The sequence below is a fragment of the Notamacropus eugenii genome, chromosome 3 (assembly GCF_028372415.1).
Source record: "Notamacropus eugenii isolate mMacEug1 chromosome 3, mMacEug1.pri_v2, whole genome shotgun sequence".
Taxonomy (NCBI): Eukaryota; Metazoa; Chordata; class Mammalia; order Diprotodontia; family Macropodidae; genus Notamacropus; species Notamacropus eugenii.
Window position 1 is genome coordinate 96,546,327 of NC_092874.1, and position 20,130 is coordinate 96,566,456.

General features: G+C 39.0%; 1 protein-coding gene across 2 annotated transcripts; it reads right to left on the bottom strand.

The window, feature by feature from the left end:
* Positions 1 to 604: 604 nt before the first annotated feature.
* On the bottom strand, positions 605 to 19,633 carry LOC140533030 (stonustoxin subunit alpha-like). 2 transcript variants are annotated; one of them, XM_072652310.1, is made up of 4 exons: positions 19,478 to 19,633; positions 17,657 to 17,792; positions 13,935 to 15,968; positions 605 to 1,950 (listed from the first exon to the last, which is right to left on the bottom strand). In XM_072652310.1, the coding sequence occupies exons 2-4, from the start codon at positions 17,781 to 17,783 to the stop codon at positions 1,133 to 1,135; spliced, it is 2,979 nt and encodes a 992-aa protein (XP_072508411.1). In that variant the 5' UTR covers positions 17,784 to 17,792; positions 19,478 to 19,633; the 3' UTR covers positions 605 to 1,132. The 2 variants fall into 2 exon arrangements, with proteins under 2 accessions (XP_072508411.1, XP_072508412.1); XM_072652311.1 differs by lacking the exon at positions 17,657 to 17,792.
* Between the last annotated feature and the right edge of the window lie 497 nt (positions 19,634 to 20,130).

The window sequence follows — 20,130 nt, forward strand, 5'->3', positions numbered from 1 at the left end:
CTTTTTTAAGTAATTTATCAAGGGATGGCCCTTTAAATAAAAAAAAAAATCAAACTGGGAGGGGAAGTCCCTCAGGGTACCTGGGTAAAGGAGAAATAATTACTATTTAACACTTACATTCACTCTGTGCTATGTAGGTGGGGGCTTGTTGTCCAGTCTATGAGCTCCAGAGTGAATTGTATTTAAAGCTTGATCCTTGGAGGCAAAAATGTAGCCAGTAAACTCAGAAGAAAAAGGCAGCTTTTGAGCATGGTGTGTACCTTCCCTGGGAGGAGCAGAAGAGGAGGAGGAGGAAGAGAAGGAGGAGTTGGAGGAGAAGGAGGAGGAGGAGGAGGAGGATGATGAGGAGGAGAGGAACACCTTGGTAATTCTCAGATGAAAGATCTCTCATGCTCCCAATGCCTTGCCCCACTACCTGTGTCCCTTGAGTATCTCTGGTCATGCTCAGAGCCTGATTTGTAGACACACATTTCTACATTTCCTAATGTGGTACATCATCCTAACATGGAGATGACCTAAGTTCTCCAAAGCATTGAGGTTTGGGGTGCTTGGAACCCCAAAATACTGACACACCAGGTCCTGCCAAATGAATTTGACTCAAGCCTTCTTCCAGCCAAAGTAAAACAAAGTTTATTAAAGGTTCGCAGTATTGGGTTGACACTTAGGGAACATAAGCAATTGTGATACTTTTATTAACAAGTAAGCCAGATAGAATCTCAGCTAGACTGAGTCAGAACTGGAATGAATCTGAGTGCCTTCATGGAGGTGAGATGGAACTTATATACAGAAAGTCCATGAGAAAAATCTAGAGGTGGTCTAGTAGTCTGGGAGGAGGGTCTGAGGAGGATCTTATTGAGACTTGGGTAACTAGTAATTTAATCAAGGGTGGGAAATAGCTGGAGGCAATTGGGATGTATGAGACTCTGCAGGGCTTAGGTGGGAAGCAAGTGGGGCAATCCAGAGGTGACAGACAACAGAGGGCCAGGCTAGTCTAAGGGTAACATATTTGAGAAAGACCAGATTAAGTGGGAAGATTCAAGGGGAACTCTGGACCAGAGTCTGAACCCCATCAGTTTTTGGTTTCAGAAAATATTTATTATTCAGTGTTTTTGTCACTGGCAAAACTGCTATTCTAAGAAGAACTAAGAGTCTTAGCAACTTCACAAATCTGATCTCGATTCTCCTGGATGAAAGCACGAATTTTTTCCCAAAACCATCTCAAAATATCCCTAACTCGCTGAATCACTCTGTTTAAGAAATCGTCCTCATTTTTGCTTCTCTGTTCCGACTTTTCTTTTTCTTCTTGGATAATTTTTTCAACCTCAGAATAGATGTCATTGCTGTAGTAGGAGTCTCCATTCATCCTTATCATATTGTTGGCCATGTCTATGAACTTCCTGACCTGGACTTCCTTCTCTTCTCCTATTGCATCATTGTTGAAAGCACAGTACCGTCTCCCACAGCTTTTTATTAGGTTCACAAACTGCTGATCATGACATTTCGCTATGAAATCATCTATGCTCTCCCCCTTTAGCCTTTCTTTTCCAGTGAATAATAAGATAGTGTGTTTTAGTGCATCATTTCCAAAAAGTTTTTGAATGAGTTGAATGGTTTCTTTCTCTATTTTAGTGAAGCAACCTAAAGATATTACAAGAACAAACACATGAGGCCCTGGGGAGGAGAGCACCAGGCACTTAGCAAGTTCTTGAAGAGTTTCTTCAATGTCATTGTCTGTATCAAAGATGCCAGGTGTGTCAATCACTGAAAATATCCTGTTATCCCTCATGTTACTTGCTTTTTCACATTTCTTGGTTACTGAAGTTGGGGATAAACAAGATTTAAATGCATTCCAGCCAAGGATAGTGTTTCCTGTTGCACTTTTTCCAGATCCAGTCTTCCCCAAAAGGACAATTCTTGTCTCATCAGAGTAACTGTCAGGTCCAGGCCCTCCTGGGAAGAAGAAAGATATATTCATCACCTCCTTTCACAGACGAAATTGATGTTAGAAGTGAGGTAACTATTAAAAGGATCACTTTATTCTACAAGTGAGTGCCAAAGTGTGGGCCCCTAGCTTAACTTTGTTACCTGTTGCCTCTCAAGAACCCTGCCTTAGGGTCTGAAGACATTTTCTTTCTTTTTTTCTAAATATTCTATTTATATTTCTAAAATTTCTAAATAGATAAATACAATTTTATTGATATCTTCTGAGTGTTTTTTTTAATGTTACCACAATTTCTGCCATTATCTCCTTTTCTTTTCCTTTACCCTTCCTGGAGGGCCATCCCACTTAATATTTTTAAGGGAAAAACAAAATGAAAATCAGTATATCTGATCAATACATTCTTTACTTTAGTACTTTCTGTTAGCAGGAGCCCCTAAAACAACTTTTCTCTATTCTCTCTAATCCTGAATCTTTCTTCATCTTCCTTCCTACCTCTGCTGATATTGTACCTTACTTCATTTTGAACCATGCCAACAGCAATATGCCTCAGTTCGGGTTTTGCCAGAACTCTACCTAGCCCTGGGTGAGCAGGGCTTTGCCCCAGGGTATCAATACTGGGGAAGGGAGTAGCCTTCTTTCCCAAGGCTATAGTCCCAGGGTCTCAAGGTCCTTGTCCCTTCCTCCTCTCTGATTTTTACCCCCTACTATCACCAACAGAGTGAGGAACAGAAGGGTAGGCCTCTCATCCCCTAGCTGCTATACCTGTACCTATAATTAGACTATTCTCTGCTTTATTTTCAACTCTATCCCCAGTCAGGGGTGTATTGGAGCCAACTTGTACTGCTTCCCATGAACTGGATGTTACATTTTAATTAATTAATTAAATTTTCAGTTTGACCCTTTACACCTCAGAAATCATCAAAAGCTACAGCTCAGGATTTGAGTTATTATTTTCTTGGGTGTCTAGAATATGGAGAAAATGTTAATATGCAGATTAGACTTTCAAATATGTCTTGCACTTTGGAGGAGCCAGTTACTAAGCATTTACTAGCACAGCACTGACCCCAACAGATCTGTACTTCTTCCTCACTCTAGTTATCTTCCTTTGCATTTGTTCCAGAGAGTCAATGCCTTTCCTAAAATGTGGTGGCCAGAACTAGACATAGTTCTGCTGATGTGGCCTTACCTGGAAAGTGTCCAGTGGAAGTATGACCTCCTTCCTTCTTTATGGGCACTAACCCTCTCAAACACAGTTTACAATGACTCTTCCTTGTTTTGTCAGCTAGATTACACAGTGGATAGAGCATTGGTCTTGGATTCAGGAAGACCTCAATTCAAATGTGATCATAGATATTTACTAGCTATGTGACTCTGGACAAGTCACTTAAAACTTCTCTGAGGCTGTTTCCTTATCTAGAAACAATGGAGATGAAAATTAACAACTACCTCTTCAGGCAGTTTGTAAGGATCAAATGAGATAACAGATGTAAGGTGCTCTGCAAATCTTAAAGTGCCATCAAATATCAATTATTATTATTGTTGTTGTTGTAGATGTTGCTGCTCTTACTATTGCCATCCTGTTACCACAAAGGGAGTTTATAATCTCCTGACATCTGTAGGTCCTGTTTACATTGACTGCTCCTAACCAAACTTTCCACATCCTGTACTTGTGCTGTTGAGTTTTTGACCCTAGAGGGGTTATGACAGTACAGAACTTCTTTTTAAGGAAGGCTCTCAGTACATCCTTTCTGAAATTTCAGAAAAACCCTACTATTACCAGCAACACATCTGTAAACCATCTTGAGGGCGGGTTATTTCAACTGGTGGCTAACATCTTCCATTTTTGTGCTCTTCCTTATTCCTTTCATTTTCTGAGTGTGACTTTGTGAAGGTCTAGCGAATAAGGTGTGTGCTAATTTGTTGTGCTTAACTCTGCAAGGGAGGATTCTGAAAGAAGAGAGGGAGGGAACAAGTATTTATTAAGTACCTACTTTGTGCCTAGCATTGTGCTAATCACTTTACAAATGTTATCTCATTTGGTCCTCACAACAGCCTTGGATGGTAGGAGCTATTATTATACCCATTTTATAGTTGAGGAAACTGAGGCAGACAGTTTAAGTGACTTGCCCAGAGAGAGGGTAAGAGAGGTCACTGGAAAGTGATGATGACATGAAAAGAGGCAGCATGGATAAAACATGTATTATTTTCTTCAAGTGCAAAAGTTTTGCTCAAGCTGTGTCATGAGGACTTACCATAGACCAGTGATAAAGAATGATGCTATTAAAATTATAATAACACTTCAAAAGGTCAGGGGGGGCGGGGTTTGAGCTAGGTAATGTCTAAGACCCTTCCAGCCCTAATATTGTATAATTCTAGAGGCTGGATTAAGGGGATAATGAGATTCATGGAGCTGGAAACATCCAGACTAAATGAGGGGGTCCCCCCTCTCATAAATGTACTCAGGAAAGAGTCCGATAAAAATCATTAACACTGATGTATAAATGACTGATATTTCTTAGTGTGTTACTGGTCCTAGGGGGAGATAGAGAATGATACCAAAAGAAAATTAACTTTTAAGTGCTTAAAAATTTTAGCTCTCAGGTTGGGGAGATTTTCTTTTTCTGGTAGGATAAAGAGGGAGGCTTTTCTGAAGTCGTAAAATCTGTACATCGATTGAGCTGCCTCTGCAGAAGTCCAATACCCAGGTTAGAAACCTGATGATCTTTCTAGTAGCTCCCCATTTCCTTTGTCTGTTTAGCTGATGAGGGAAACAAAACTGGGTGCTGGCTCTACTGTATGTTCCTGCCTAGGATCTATGAGAAAATATGTGCGGATGGAAGCAAGATGGTGGAGTGAGAGGAAACAATAGAATCTAACCTCTGCCCAACACTTTATGAAAATATGGCCTAAGTTAATTTACTTATTTGGTGTTGTGCCAATCAAGCCACCAGAAAATTACTCCACAGAGCTAGAAAAGGTAATAATAATTCATCTGGAGAAGTAAAAGGCCAAAAATTTCAAGGGAATCAATTAAAAAATGGGGAGTATCAGATTTCAAACTCTACTACAAAGCAGTCATTATCAATGTAATTTGGTAAGAAATAGAGCAGTTTTCAATGGAACGTATTAAATACAAAATATACAGAAGGAAATGAACATAGTGACCTAGTGTTTGATAAACACAAAGGTCCCAAATATTGGGACAAGGACTCATTATTTAGCAAAAACTGTTGGAAATCTTGAAAACAGTCTGACAGAAACTAGATATAGATCAATATCTTATACCACATACCAACCAAAACTCAAAATGGACACATGATTTAGACACAAAATATGACATTATAAGCAAATTAGTGAAATATGAAAGAAATTACCTGTCAGATTTATGGATAAGGAAAGAGTTCATGATCAAATAAGAGACAGAAACATTCATAGGAGGTAAAAGGAACAATTTTGATGACATGAAGTTTTGTACAAGCAAAAGCAAAACATCTAAAATTGGGAGAAAAACAGGAAACTGGGAAAAGATTCTTTGTAGCAAGTTTCTCTGATAAAAGTCTCATTTCTAAGACATGTAGAGAACTAAGTCAAATTTACGAGAATAAATGATTCCCCAATTGATAAATGGTCAAGGGATATGAATAGGCAGTTTTCAAAGGAAGAAATCAAAACTATCAATAGTTACATGAAAAAATGCTCTAAATTAATAATCAGAGCAATGCAAATTAAACCCCTGAGGCATTCATCAGGATGGCTAAAATGACAAAAAAGGAAAATAAAAAGTGCTAGTGGGTCTATAGGTAGCCAGGTACACTAATGCACTGTTGGTGGATCTATGAACTATTTTGGACACTTTGGAAAGCAATTTGAACTATGCTCCCAAAGCTATTCATCTGTATGTGCCTTTGACCCAGAGATACTGCTACTAGACCTGTACACCAAAGAGATCAAAGCAAAGGGAAAAGGACCCAGAGTACAAAAATATTTATAGAAGCTCTTTTTTTTTTTTATTGCAAAGAATTGGAAACTGAGGAGATGTTCATCAGTTGGGGAATAGGTGAACAAATTATGATACAATAATGTGACAGAATATTATTGTACTGTAAGAAAACAAGGGGATGTTTTCTGAAAAACCTGGGAAGACTTGTATGAATTGATGCAATGTGAAATGAGTAGGACTAGAACAATTTATATAATAACAATATTGTAATGATAATGGTTGCTGTGAGACTTAGTAACTCTGATAAACACAATGACAAACTGCAGTTCCAAAGCACTCATGATGAAACATGCTACCCTCCAAATATCCTTTAATGAAAGATTCAGAGTAAAAATTGGATCACATTTTCTTTTCTGTTTTTCTTTTTCTTTTTGGATTTGTACAATGTAGAAATTTGTTTTAGGTGACTATACATATTTGTAATGAGTTTTATTTTTCTTGCTTTCTCAATAGGTGGTAGAAGAGAAGGAGAGACAGAGAGAATTAAGAAATGAAAATTAAATTAAATAAAACCAATCAAGTCAGATTTTTTAAAAAAGAAAATATGCAAATCAGATTTTCTTCTCTTCACTGTTATCTCATGAAGACAAATGAATGCTGTCCTAAAAATGATGTCTATGATATGTGTTTATCAGTCCTGTGGAGGTAGGGGTCCCATAGGAAGGCAACAGGAATGCTGCTGTTTTGTTAAGGAAAAAGACTTTCTCTTTCCACCAAAATCTTGACTGAGGACCTGGTGACCCACTAGGGTTTTCTTTCTCTGGAGATCCCTTAAAAACAGGAAGTTTTTTATCTGTCTTAGCTCTTGGCCAAGGATACAAGACAGACTAGACCCATATAAGACTATGCCTGGGGGAGGGAGTGATAGAAGGGAGGGCAGATTGGGGGAAAGGGTGGTTAGGGTACATGCTGCCCTGGGGTGGGGGAGGGGAGAGATGGGGAAAAAATTTGGAATTCAAAATCTTGTGGAAGTGAACATTGAAAACTGAAAATAAATAAATTATTTAATTATTGGGGAGTGGGGTGGGGAGAAAGACTATGACCAGTCTTATAATTCTGTTATCACAATGACCTCCATTGTTGGGTATATAATTGAAATAATGGTGCTAAAGGAATATTACATAGTAGTGGTTCCTATTTCTGATTATGGGGTATTTTTTTTTTAGACCACAATGCTTTTCTAGTATATATTAAAAAGTATATACCTCAAAGTGTATACTACCATATTCAAGATAACTCAGGATTTTAATAGGAGGGAAAAAGAAACTGATAGGAATCACTGAGACTTGGTGAGATGTGGCTCTTAAATAAAGAACATATTTTGTTCAAAAGTAATAGATTTGATAGAAGGGCAGAGAAGTAGCACTGTTTGTCAAGAAAATAGAAACATACCTGAACCTGAGTAGGGACAGAATAATTGAGAATATTTTAGTAAAGATAAAAAAGTAATTTGGATGAAAACACAGATGGTATGGATATCAAATTAAGGATAGATGTGAAGCTGGGACCCATACCTAATAGACTAGATGGCAAGATAAAGAGGGTTCAAAAGAATAAGGAAAGGCTAAAAAAATAGGCTTATTCTGATGAAACAAACTCTAATAGGGATACATATGAATTCCTCCACTTGGGTTGAGAAATTCAATTTCATTAGTACAGGATGGAAGAGATTTGGCTAGTAGGCAAAAAACAGACCCTGCTCTCAAGGAGCTGACCTTCTAGTAGAGGAGACAATGTATAAATAACTCTGTGCAAGCAAGATATGTACAGGATAAACTAAGGGTAATTTCAGAAGGAAAGCACTAAGATTAAGGAAGACTGGGAAAGGCTTCTTGCAGAAGGTGAAATTTTGGCTGAGATGTGAAGGAAAGTGAGGGAAGCTGGGAAGCAAAGATGAAGAGGGAAAATGTTTGAGGTATTGGGGACAATCAATAAAAATATCTGGAGTAGGTGATGAAATTTCTTTGCAAAGTACAGCAAGGAAGTAGTGTCACTGAACCACAAAAGGCCATAGAAGGAAGTAAAGTAGAACTAAAGATTAGAAAGTGGAACCAGGTTATGATAGGTTTTAAAATCCAGACAGTGGATTTTATATTTGATCCTGGAGGTAATAGGGAGCCACTGGAGTTTACTGAGTAGGAAGATAATATGGATAGATCAGTTAAGAAGGTCAAGAAGAAGTCTTTATTGAAGGTTTTCAGTTAGAGAGTAGATGACCATTTCTCATGGATATTGATGAAGGAATTCATGCTTCAGACAGTGCATGGTTGGACCAAAAGAAATCTGAGGTCCCTTTAAATTATGAGATTCTATTATCCTAAGAGACACTATTATAATACTATCCTATAAATTGTATAGTTTGATAGATGAGACATATGTGTGTATGCATATATGTAGTATATATACATATATGTGTGTTATATGTAATATAAGTTTTTATACACAGCACAGAACTGTCAAGATATGGAAATTATGGGAGTTAGGGTGGGGATCAATTATCTAGGCATCTGCTAGAAGTTTTATTCTGTTAAAGTTAGAGTAAATGATGAATTCTTTATTTACATGTATGACAATTTCATCTTCCAGGAAAGCAGAGGGAACAAGAAGAAGGAGTGCTCAAAATATAATTAATAAAGAAGAGATGATTAATGAAGGATGGATCATGAGAATCTGGAGATAGAGTGATTATGTCATACTGGAGTTCCTTACAATCAAGGAAGGGTACATCCTTGACATGATTAAACATGTATCCTAGAATAGGAAAGTATACGTCAGAAAGTTTAGGGTGAAGATAGGTATGATTTCATGGCCAGAAACACTAAAAGGGAAGACAGATCCAAAGTGATAGAAGATTCTCACAAATGTGTAGCCCGGGGCTCAAGCAAAGTATTAGCATAAGGCTCTTTACATTGGTAGAGAGGATTAACTTAGAGTTCTGTGCCTACATGAAAGGCAGAGTTAACAAGAGTTTGGGAAAGAAAGTATGCATTCTCTTCCTCAATGAAGAGTCTTTTGCAAATGCCAAGCTTAAGACTTGGTTCAAAGATGAGATTCTGATCATGTAATTGTGAATAATCATGATGAAGAAGACAAAGGGAAAACAGACCGATATGTTTCACATGAAACTTTCTCATAAGCTCAGATATTTTAAAAAATTATATTCTAAAACGCAAAAAAAAGGAGGTAAATAAAATGTTACCCAGAACAGTGCCTTGAATGTATTTGGTGCTTAAATGTTTGTTCAATTCAGGGAAAGAACAATACAAATGAGTGGCATAAATCTGTGGAAACAGTGTCAGGAAGACTAATGTCCATTATGGGCTGCAGCTAGTAAAAATGCTAATGAAAAGAAGGAATTAAAAGAAAGACAGTTCTGTTATGTGGGCAGAGGAAATGTAATTCTGTACAGAGAGACACCATAGAGAACATGAAAAAACTCAAATAATATTTTGTTTCTGTCTCTTTCCGTTCAGGGAAATGATATTCAGGCTGGGCAGTATAAACAAATATAATTAAAAGGAACTTGAATCAGTGATAAGTGAAAAGATGATATAAGAGAAGAGAAGACTTATAAGAACTTATATATAAGAGAGTCAGCAGTTTCAGGGAAACAATAGACACAGTTCTATTACTGTAAAAACAAAATCTTTGAAAGACTTTAGAACTCTCATACACTGACCAAGGACAGCTACAGAAAGCTGAGCATGAAGCCTGCTTCTGTCTGGACAGAAAGGTGATGGATTAAAGGTGGGTACAGAAAAGACATGTATTTTCAGACATGGTCAACATGTGGATTTGTTTTGCTTGACTTTGCTTATTTGTTATAACAAAATTTTTTTGAAGGGTGGAATCAGAGCGGTAGTGATGCCTCCTCAAAAAAACAACTGACCATTATCATCATCACAATTAGCATTTATAGAATTTTTAAAGTTTGCAAAGCACTTTACACATATTATCTTATTTATCCTCACAGCAATCTTGAGAGATAGGTACTATTATTGACCCCATTTCACAGATAAGGAGACTGAGGCAAATAGAGTTTTAAGGACTTGCCCATGGACATAGAGCTAGTAAGTGTCTGAGGTTGGATTTAAACTCAGGTCTCTAGACTCCAGGTCCAGTCCTCTGTCCACGGTATCACATAACTGGACAGAAGAGAACAGAAGCGATTCCAGAGGGAGATACAGATAAGCGGGAGAGCTTTGGAACTAACAAATTGAATTTGTCAAACATTTTTTGAGAAAACCAAAAAAAAAAAAAATTCATAGTTTTCCTCCTTCTGTTCTTTGTATGTGGGAACTTTCATTTTGCTTGTATTTGTCAAATGTAAAATGACAAAAAAAATTAAGATTCTAAAATTCAAAAAAAGTCTTGGCCCAGCCCAACTCCACCATGATACTGAGATGTAATTGTGGAGCTGATCTTTGAAGAGACCTAAAAATGTTCTGGAATATTGGAAATGGGCAAAAAGCTCCATTTTCAAAAGCAGGAAGGATGTGAATTCCTCAAACTGCAGATTAAATGTCTGTTGGCTAGTTCCCAGAAAATTCCAGAAAAGATTTTTAAACAAAACCTAACCTTCCTATAACTTCCATCCATTGCTTTTAGTTACAAGTGTAATAAAACCCTCTTCTGAATGATAGTCCTTTCACATGGTTTGTGAGCACCTAGTAGGGCCCAGCAGCAAACAGCATGAGTTTATTAAGAACAAGGCATATGAGATTATTTCTCTCTCTCTCACTCACTCTCTCTGTCTCTGTCTCTGTCTCTCTGTCTCTCATTCTCTCTGTCTCTGTCTCAGTTATAGATTGATAGACCCAGGGTTAATGCATTTGGCATAGTGCATGTGGATTTCAATAAGGCATCTGATATACTCTCTTATTATATCTTTGGGAAGAAGATGAAAGATATGGAATGAGTGACAGTATAGTCAGATATACCTGGAACTAGTTCAACAAGTCAGTTTCAAATGACTGGAGGGCAGAGCCTTGGGCTCCAGGGCCTCTATTTAATGAGGGGGATCAGAATTCTCCACTCCCCCCCACCCCCCGCCATTTTCCACAAGTTATACTGCTTTTGAATTTCTCTGGAATTCTCCAACATGCATCTACTATGGGTACTTTCCTCTCTCTCCCTCCCCCTCTTAACTTCCTTTTGCAAGTTGTCTTTTCTCATCAGATTATAAGCTCCTTGCAGGCTGGGACTATCTTTGTGTTTATATCCCCACTATGCTAAGCCCACTGTGCTTAGCACAGTGCCTGGCACATAGTAGCGTAGGAACTTTAAAATGTAATCATCTTCCTATGTGTCTGTCTGCAACTGGAGTACTATATTCACTTCTTGGTACTATATTTTAAAAGGTATACTTGCAATCTGGAGCAAATCCAGAGAATGACATCCAAGATAATAAGGGAACTAGGACCCATGTTTTCTAAGGAATAACTAAAAGAATTTGGGATAGTTAGCTTGAGGAAAAGAAGACATGACTAGAGTTTTCAGACGAAGAAATCAAGTCTATCTCTAGTTATACAAAAAATGATCTAAGTCACTATTGATTAGAGAAATACAATTTAAAACAACCCTGAGGTACCACCTCGCATATGTGGTTAACATGACAGAAAAGGAACATGACAAATTTTGGAGGGGATACAGGAAAATTGGGACATTAATGCATTGTGAGTGGAGTTGTGAACTGATTCAACCATTCTGGAGATCACTTTGGTACTATGCCCAAAGGGCTATAAATCTGTGCATACTCTTTAACCCAATGATCTCATTATCTGTACCCCAAAGAGATTAAAAAAAAAAAAAACCAAAAGGAATTATACGTGCAAAAATAATTATAGGAGCTATTTTTATGGTGGCAAAGAATTGCAAATTGAGGGCATACTCATCAATTGAGGAATGGTACAACAAGTTGTGGTTTATGATTGCTATGGGATACTATTGTGCTATAAAAAATAATGGAGAAAGAAAAAGCTGAAAAGATTTACAAGAACTGATGCAAAGTTAAGTGAGCAGAAGCAGAACATTGTAACCAGTAACAGCAACACTGTGCAATGATCAGTTGTGAATGAATTCTCAGTAATATAGTTTCACTAGGAAAGAGACAAGAGATGTGACAGTAATATTCAAGACAGACAAAAGTAAACACAAAACACCAGAATATTCTAAGAGTGCAACAGTAGCATCTGATCTTGACATTGCAGAAAGAATCCATTCTCTATCAAGCCCATGACTCAGGTCTAGATTTTTGAAATTATGTCTTGATTTAAAAATGTCTGTGAAAGCACAGACCTGGAAGCCATTTGAGAAACTTTGCTATACTTTATAATGAAGAAATATTTGATGTGTATATTCTCCTCATAGTATAAATGTTTGAACAGTGTTTTGTTATAGACACTCAAACCCCTAAAGAATTTTTGATTTCCTCAGCTCTCACAAATTTTTCTTTTAAGATATTTTTTTCCACTTACATGTATATAGGTTTAACATTTGTTTTTTGTTTCTTAATTGCTACCAAAATTGAGAGAATGCCCATCAGTTGGGGAATGGCTGAACAAGTTGTGGTGTGTGATTATGATGGAATGCTGTTGTACTACAAAAAATGATGTTCTCAGAAAAACCTGGAAAGACTTACATGGGCTGATGCAAAGTGAAATATACTGTGTACAAAGTAAAAGCAATATTATAAGATGATCAGCTGTGAATGACTTAGCTGTTCTCAGCAATAAAATGATCTAAGACACAACTCTGAAGGACTTCTGATGAAAAATGCTATCCATCCCCAGAGTAAGAACTGATCATGTCTGAATACAGATTGAAGCACACTTTTTTAAAACTTTATTTTTCTTGAGTGTCTTTTCATCTGTTTTCTTTCACAACATGACTATTATGGAAATGTTTTTTTTTAAAAAATATTTCTCAGCAAGACAAAGCATTCATGATGAAAAATGTTGTATCTACTTCCAGAAAAAGAATTGATTGATTCTGAATGCAGATCAAAGCATTCTATTTTTCACTTTCTTCATTTTTCCTTTCTTTTGGTCTCTTTTTTTTAGCAGCAAAAATTAATATAGAAATATGTCCTACATGATTGAACATGTATGACATCTATCAATTGCTCACTGTCACAGGGAGAGGGAAAGGAAGGGAGAGAGAATTTGAAAGTCAAAATTTTAGAAAAATAAGCATTAAAATTGTTTTTTTACATGTTTGGGGAAAGTATTATTTAAAAAAGACATGAACAGGAAGAATATGACAGCTCTCTTTGATATTTCAAGGGCTGCTGTGTCGAAAAATGACTAAAAATCTGTTCTGCTTGGCTCCAGAGGGCACAACTAAAGTCAATGGATGTAAGTTATAAGAAGGTCGATTTTAGCGCCATCAGAGAACTTGTTAATGATCAGAGTTCACCAAAATGGGATGAAAAAACTGGCTCATGAGAAAGTGAGTTCCAATCAGTGGCAGTATTTACCTAGACTAGGGGCTTGTATAATCATTTTTTGGAGACTTCATAGAGAGGACATATGAGGCAGTCAGAAGAGGTGAATCCTTCCAACTCTAGAATTTAAAAACTGTATTATACTAAAGAGCATCTTGAAATTCTCAAGTCAAGCAGTTTAAACTGTCATTAAAAAAATAAACATATGCCAAAGGTCACTTTTTATACACCTGGAATATCAGTATGATTTTCTATGGCAAGAATTTCAAGGACTTAATTTAATCATTTGAATTAGTAAATAACTTATCTACCTGACATCCTTCTAGGAGGGGGAGGAATGGAGTTTGATTGATCAGAGGTGCCTTGATCAGCCCTCTGTCACACTAAATGAACTCTTACAAACAGCAAATAAGTCTCTCAGAATCTGACCCTCTCCAATTTCATTGAGTGGATTGTGAAATCAAGGAGAGTCCCCTTATTAACCCCTGTTCAAACATACCAGTAATGAGAAACATCCTGATGGATCCTAGTTGTTAAAATTCCCTTACCAGAGATTGTAGCTTCGCTTCTGGTAGTGAGGGTCCTCACTGGGCCACTCTTGTCACTGCTCTTACTCATCCAGCCATCATCACACACGGCAAAAATTTCTAACCTGTACACAGTCTGAGGTGTCAGTCCATCAGTGTCACGGTAAGTTCCATTATTTCCTGTGCTGTATTCATGCCATTCTCCTTCCCCTTCTTCACACTTAGTCTCCTTTCTGTACCGTATTCTATACTCTTTGATCTTGACTTCTGCTTCAACACTTGAACCCTGCCAGTGTGGGGTCACAGAGTGTGGGCCTATCATAACAGCTTCTGGCTTTTTGGGAGGGCATATCAGGGTAAGTGTCCTCACAGCAAGGCTCACATCACTGCTTTCACTGAGCCCTGGCTCACAGGCCTCAGCAAACCTGAACACATACTCCGTGCCAGGCTCAAGGCCGTTCACTTTGAATACCTCTGGCTTTCCACGTACAAGGGTGGTAGTCCAGTCTTCTTTCCCTACAACCTGGTACTCTACCTGATAGCCAATGATATTGTCTCCCTTCCCAGATGCTGGGGTCAATGTGAGCTCTACATAGTTATGTGTGACCTCACCAATCTGGGGAGGGGGAGGTTTGACTGGTAGCTCAAAGTTGGTGCTAACCAGCAGTCCCTTTTCATAGAGGTAAATGGAGACCCCCTTGTTCTCCCGGTCTGGGACAGATGCCACAACGAATTGAGTCTTCTCAGTGAAATGATTGACCTTGGCAAATGTTGAAAAGGATTCTGCCAATTGTTCTGCTTTTCTTCTTGTCTCTCTGTCCTCTACCCATGAGGAATTTGTCTTCTGCTCAGAGTCAAAACTGAATGATTCTGGATTCCGTAGCCACTGTTTCCAATCTGCTAAGTAGGGTTCCTCCTGCAAGGAGGTGAATGCAAACAACAGGACAAATCTGTGGGGAGAGCCTAGTACCACATTGTCCAACTCATTCTGGTCAACTATGATTGGCACCCCCTTCAGAAGGCTGAGGTAAGAATTTACCACCTTCATCTCATGGAGCTTCTGATCCAGGAACTCTGAGCGTCTCTCAGTGCTGAATGGGGATTGGCTTTCCCTGGTTAAAATTCTGATTAGCTCCTTTTCCTCTGCTCTGCCTGACCGGATTTCAGGTAAGACCTTGGCTATTTCCTTCTGTAACAGCTGTCTGTGCTGCTTATTTAACTCTTGGAATTGCCTGACCTTTTCCTTGATTGCAGAAAAGACTGAGAACCTTTCATCCTCCAACATGTCATGACACCTCTTGTCACACTCAGATGACTCCTCCAGAGTGTTCTGGGCATCACACACAAAACTATGGCTGATCTGTTGAACCAGCCTGGCAGCAGTGGGTCTCAGCTTCTTCAGAGGGTACAGCCAGACTCGGAGGGGTACCCCACAGCCCCGAAGCAGCTTAGGAAGAGAGGCACAGACTTTTACTGCCTCCTCATAAGTCACTGGATTGGTCTCAAGGACAAAATCCCCATAAAACTTGCACCTGAATTCTTTGGTTGACTCTTTCGGCCTGTCTTCTCTTTTCATCTCTCCCCCTAGTTTTCCTGACACTTGAGGAATCATTTTTACTTCAGCCTTTAATTTTCCTTCTATATCTTTAACATTTTCATTGTTGGAAACTTTCTGATCAAACACAAAGAAAGCCTGGGCTCCATAGAGCACTGCAGTAACCACGTGGGTGGCTGTTTCATTATCAAACACATCAGGGTAAGCAATATTCTGATATCCTAGGTGGTTCATTGTGAGGTGGGAATACTGTGTAGTCATACTGTACTTGAGAGTGACCCGAGCTTGGTGTTGGGATGTCTTGATGTCATTTAAATACTTGGCAGAGCCTCCTATTTCAACCAGCCCCACCAGGACACTTGCTTTCAGCTCTGCAGTGATATTCATGGCATTGGCCTTCTCATCCATAGAGTCAGAGGTGATGATGTCAAAGTCAGTCTTGCACTGCTCCTCTGTGACCACATTTTCCTGGAGGGTTTCCCTGTCCCACAAAGTGATGCCTAGAATGGGACAGAGACATTAGGGTGTAAATGACAGATTGCAGAGGGACCACATCCTGTCATTTTAGGGTTTCCTTTCCAGCAGGGACAACTGGGCCTGGGAGGCAGCTTGTGGAAGGAGAATTGGCGGGGCAAGAGGCCCAGACGCCAGAAGTGGAGAAAATCCCATTCCTCATCTGGAAACATCTTCTCCACAATTCGGCAATTCCATTGCTCCCCTGAGCCTTCTATGATGGATACGTAGAACCCTCAAAAAGCCTCTCCCCACTCTGAACCCCTGAATGTGGATTCTCATTCTTCCCACCCCACAGCCCTTATACATGTCTCCCTCTTCTGTTCTTTTCACAGGTTGGAAAGCCTCTCCTCCTCTCAGCCTGGGAACTGTATTCTTAAAAAAGACCTATGCTGATATAGATTTCACAGCATTTACAAAGCATTTTCCTCTCAACACTTTTATGAGGTAAGTTGTGCCAATGTTATTAGCCCATTTTGCAGACAAATAAACTGAGACTCAGAGAGATGTTGGTTAATCTTTTGCAAACACAGCTAGTAATTGTCAAACTGGAGCCCTGGTCTTCTGACTCCAAGAGTAGTCAATCCTACTGTCTGTCCTAAATAGAGAGCAGGAGGTGACCCTGAATGAGGTCCCCACCACTTGGGTGTTCTAAGAGGCAGTTGTGTGTAAAGTAGGTCTCCAAGTAGTCAGAATTTGCTCTAGAGCATGAAAAGTAACAGCTGTGCTACAGAGAGATGGCATGGGGTAGTGCATCAGGAGCAGGCCTCTGACTCAGGAATGCTGAGGTTTAACGTTCTCCTCTGACACATCCAGGCTGTGGGACCATATGGGCAAGTCTTTGCCCATCTCAGTGCCCCAAGCAATTCTCTAAGCAAGAGTTTCAGAGAAGCTGCAGGTCTGCATTGGCAATGGAAATTGACTCATTGGCAGTTCCCTCTATCAATGACACCATAAGTCTGTACTTATCCCTATCCCTAACTGTGCTTCTGAACATTGCTCTCCCAAGTCCAGCTTCTTGCCTTGAATGTTTCCCCCACAGGCTGCTAGAGCAGCAGAAGTCTATTTACATACAAATCATTCCCAGTCCTCACTCTCACTAAAGGAAAATTTTGCCCTTTCTTCTTTCCACAATCATCTTTCTAGCTATGTGAATAAGGCTTCCATTCCCCTTCAAGACTGTCCTGAATGTTCATTATAACTGGATTTGTTCTCATGTATAAATGTCTTGTTTCTGTCAGGGCAAATACTCTACCTCCCCATAAAGCAGAAAATGTCTGACTTCCTTCAGTCACTGAAGACCCTTTGGATGATCATGGTCCCTTTTTGCTAGATCTTGCAGAGGTTGCTTCTATTTTTGATATCTGCTTAATGGGGAGAATAAGCCCCCCTCTTAACTTGTCCTCCTAGTCCATTCTCACCCCCATCTCTGATGCCTTCAGTGTATCTCTGATGAACTAGCATTTGCAAGTTCATAGACTCTCCTTTAATTGGATGAGAGTATTAATCTAGTTGGCCTCTGGCTGGGAGAAAGGACAAGGTAAGAGTCTCCACTGCCTGGCACTTTCTCCCAACCTGACCTTTTTACACACACTATTCTCCTCCTCTAATCCCTTCCTGATATTCTCCTCTCCCAATTTCTGAAGTAAGGTCTTGGCTTCAGGAGAGGAATTACTAGGAATAGCAGTGTTTGTGCGGCAGTCATAGAGTGTCCCCAGATACAAGGGACAGCCAAGAGCGGGGATCTCCATTGTCATGTCCTGCATTGTCGTGTCCGAGGTCATTACGTCTGTTTGTTCCATCGAACTTTCCTATGGAAGAAAATTGAGATTGAGGAAGTTGTCTGTGTACTTTTGGCCTAGCCTGCTGGTGTCACAGAGAAAGTCCCTATTCCTCCCTCCAGGCTCCCCCAATCTCTGATAATCAAGAACCCCTGGTCTCCATTCCTTGAACAGGGATTGTCTTATTATTCTGCTAATAGATCATATCTGATGCATGGCAAATATTTTTCCAGAAACCCATTTCCTCCCTTTGAAAGGCTCCTGCCTTCTCTACTCCACTCTACTCCACCCTGTAATGTGAAAAATGCTACTTCTTTATCCCTAGTTGCTATAGTATGCTGCTAATTGGACATGTACTCTAAAGGGGACTGAAAACCTAGAAAAATGAAATCAGTACCCTAGAAAGTTGAAACTGCTGTCAAAATTTTTTTAGCATGCTAATAAATCTCTTGTTTTCAATTTGATTTACTCTCTTTGATCCATAGTAGTCAGACCCCTGCTGATAGGTCTTCCAAAACATATCATTCCTCTTCAGTGACTTAGAGAATCAGCCACAAACTGTTCCAAAACTTTTTTCCCGACATAATCTAATAAGAATCTGAATATCTAGCATTCAGTTATCCTTCTCCAGAGAAATAACTGATGGAGTCTAAATGTAGATCAAAGCATATTTTTTCTTCATTTTTGGGGGGGTTTTTTAGTCTATTTTTTTTCTTTTTAACAACATAACTAGTTCTGTGAAGAACTAGCATGGAAATATGTTTTACGTGACTAAACATATATTACCTATATCAAATTTCTTGCCTTCTCAGTTGAGCCTGAGAGGAGAAGAGAGGACTCAAAATTAAAAAAAAAACAACAACACCTAAATGTTATGACTATCATGGATATGTTTTGTATGACTACAAATGTATAACCTATATTGAATCGCTTGCCTTCTCAATGGGAGGGGAGGGGGGAGTGGAGAGGGAGGAAGGGAGAGAATTTGGAACTTAAAGTAAAGTATTAAAAACAAATGCTAAAAGTTGCTTTTATGTACTATCAGGAAAAAATAAAATAATAAAGAAGAAAGAAAAGGGAATAAAAGAAAAACAGATGTTAAAAACTTTTTATAAATAATTGAGAAAAATAAATTATTAAATCATTTGGGGACAAAAGAATATCTAGCATTTGTGTAGTACTTTAAGGCTTACAAAGCACTTTGTGTTATCTCATTTGGTCCTCATAACTGCTCTGCTCGGTAGAGATAGGATTCAAACTCAGATCCTCCTCCCCACAACACCTAGCTGCCTCTATAGCCCAAGAAACAGAATGGTGCAGTGGAGTCAAGAAGATCCAGGCTCAAGTTCTGCCCCTGACATATTCTTCCTCTGTGATCCTGGGTAAGCCCACTGAACTGCTCAGTGCTGCTAGAGACTGTCTGAGACTGTTAAGTTGTAGAAAAGACTAATCTGGGGTGGCCAGGGAACTCCTTATGGGAAGCTTGGCGCACCCATGAAATCCCAGATCTGATCACAAACTGAAAACCCCACAACCTGAGTCTATGATTGATTCTTTCCATTCTGAAAATACTAGTCAATTGGAAAACCCTTCTTTCCACAGTCGGTGCTCCCTCTTTGGAATTCACTGCCTCTGAAAGATAACGATCAGTATTCCTATTATTCAATAATCTATTGTCTAGATTTGTCCCCAAGGGAGAAAATAGCCAGACTTACCCTAATCTGATCTTCAGAGAAACAAGTCCCCTAGAAGTGGAGAGAGGGAGAAAGATCTACAACATTTAAGATCCTTTCCAGCCTTGAAATATTCACACACAAATATTGCACACAAGACCTCTTCTTAAATTGTATATGACATAAAGTGATGTATTTCTGATCTATCAGCTTCTTTTAAACAGGAACTATCCAAGAGGAAGGGCGATGGTTAGTTTCACTGGTTAGTTTCACTTTTTAGATTGTTTTGTTTTCTTGCCCTAGGTGAAGTAAGACATATTTTTTTTAGTACTTTCTAAAACAAAAAGAGATTCAGAGTTTAACGAACCTTGTGAATCCACATCCATGAAGTTCTATTGTAGTCCCTGGACTAAAGCTTCCTTACACAGTCCTCCCAGTCTGGAAGGAATTGTGCTCCTGCCCTCAATGGGGAGTCATCTATGAGATTTAACCACTGACATGAGGCTGAGATTATTTCTAAATTTCAGTTTAACCATGAATCTTATTTTGGGAGGAGAAGTGTTATTTCATCTTGCCCAGGCTGGAAGTACAACTGCCTTTTATCTGAACAGAGCCTAAGTTTTAACCTGCTCCTTTTTTTTTTCTGACTTGGGCCCTTTTGCCCCTCCTCAGACAGCCTGGTGGTCCTCTTCTTT

What these genes read in the sequence shown, in the direction of transcription:
- LOC140533030 (XM_072652310.1), bottom strand. Translation starts at nt 17,783, where the DNA reads ATGGAACAAACAGACGTAATGACCTCGGACACGACAATGCAGGACATG. An exon ending in CACAAACACTGCTATTCCTA is followed by an intron (nt 15,969 to 17,656) that starts GTAATTCCTCTC and finishes GTCCCATTCTAG; the next exon opens with GCATCACTTTGTGGGACAGG. An exon ending in AAGCGAAGCTACAATCTCTG is followed by an intron (nt 1,951 to 13,934) that starts GTAAGGGAATTT and finishes TCTTCTTCCCAG; the next exon opens with GAGGGCCTGGACCTGACAGT.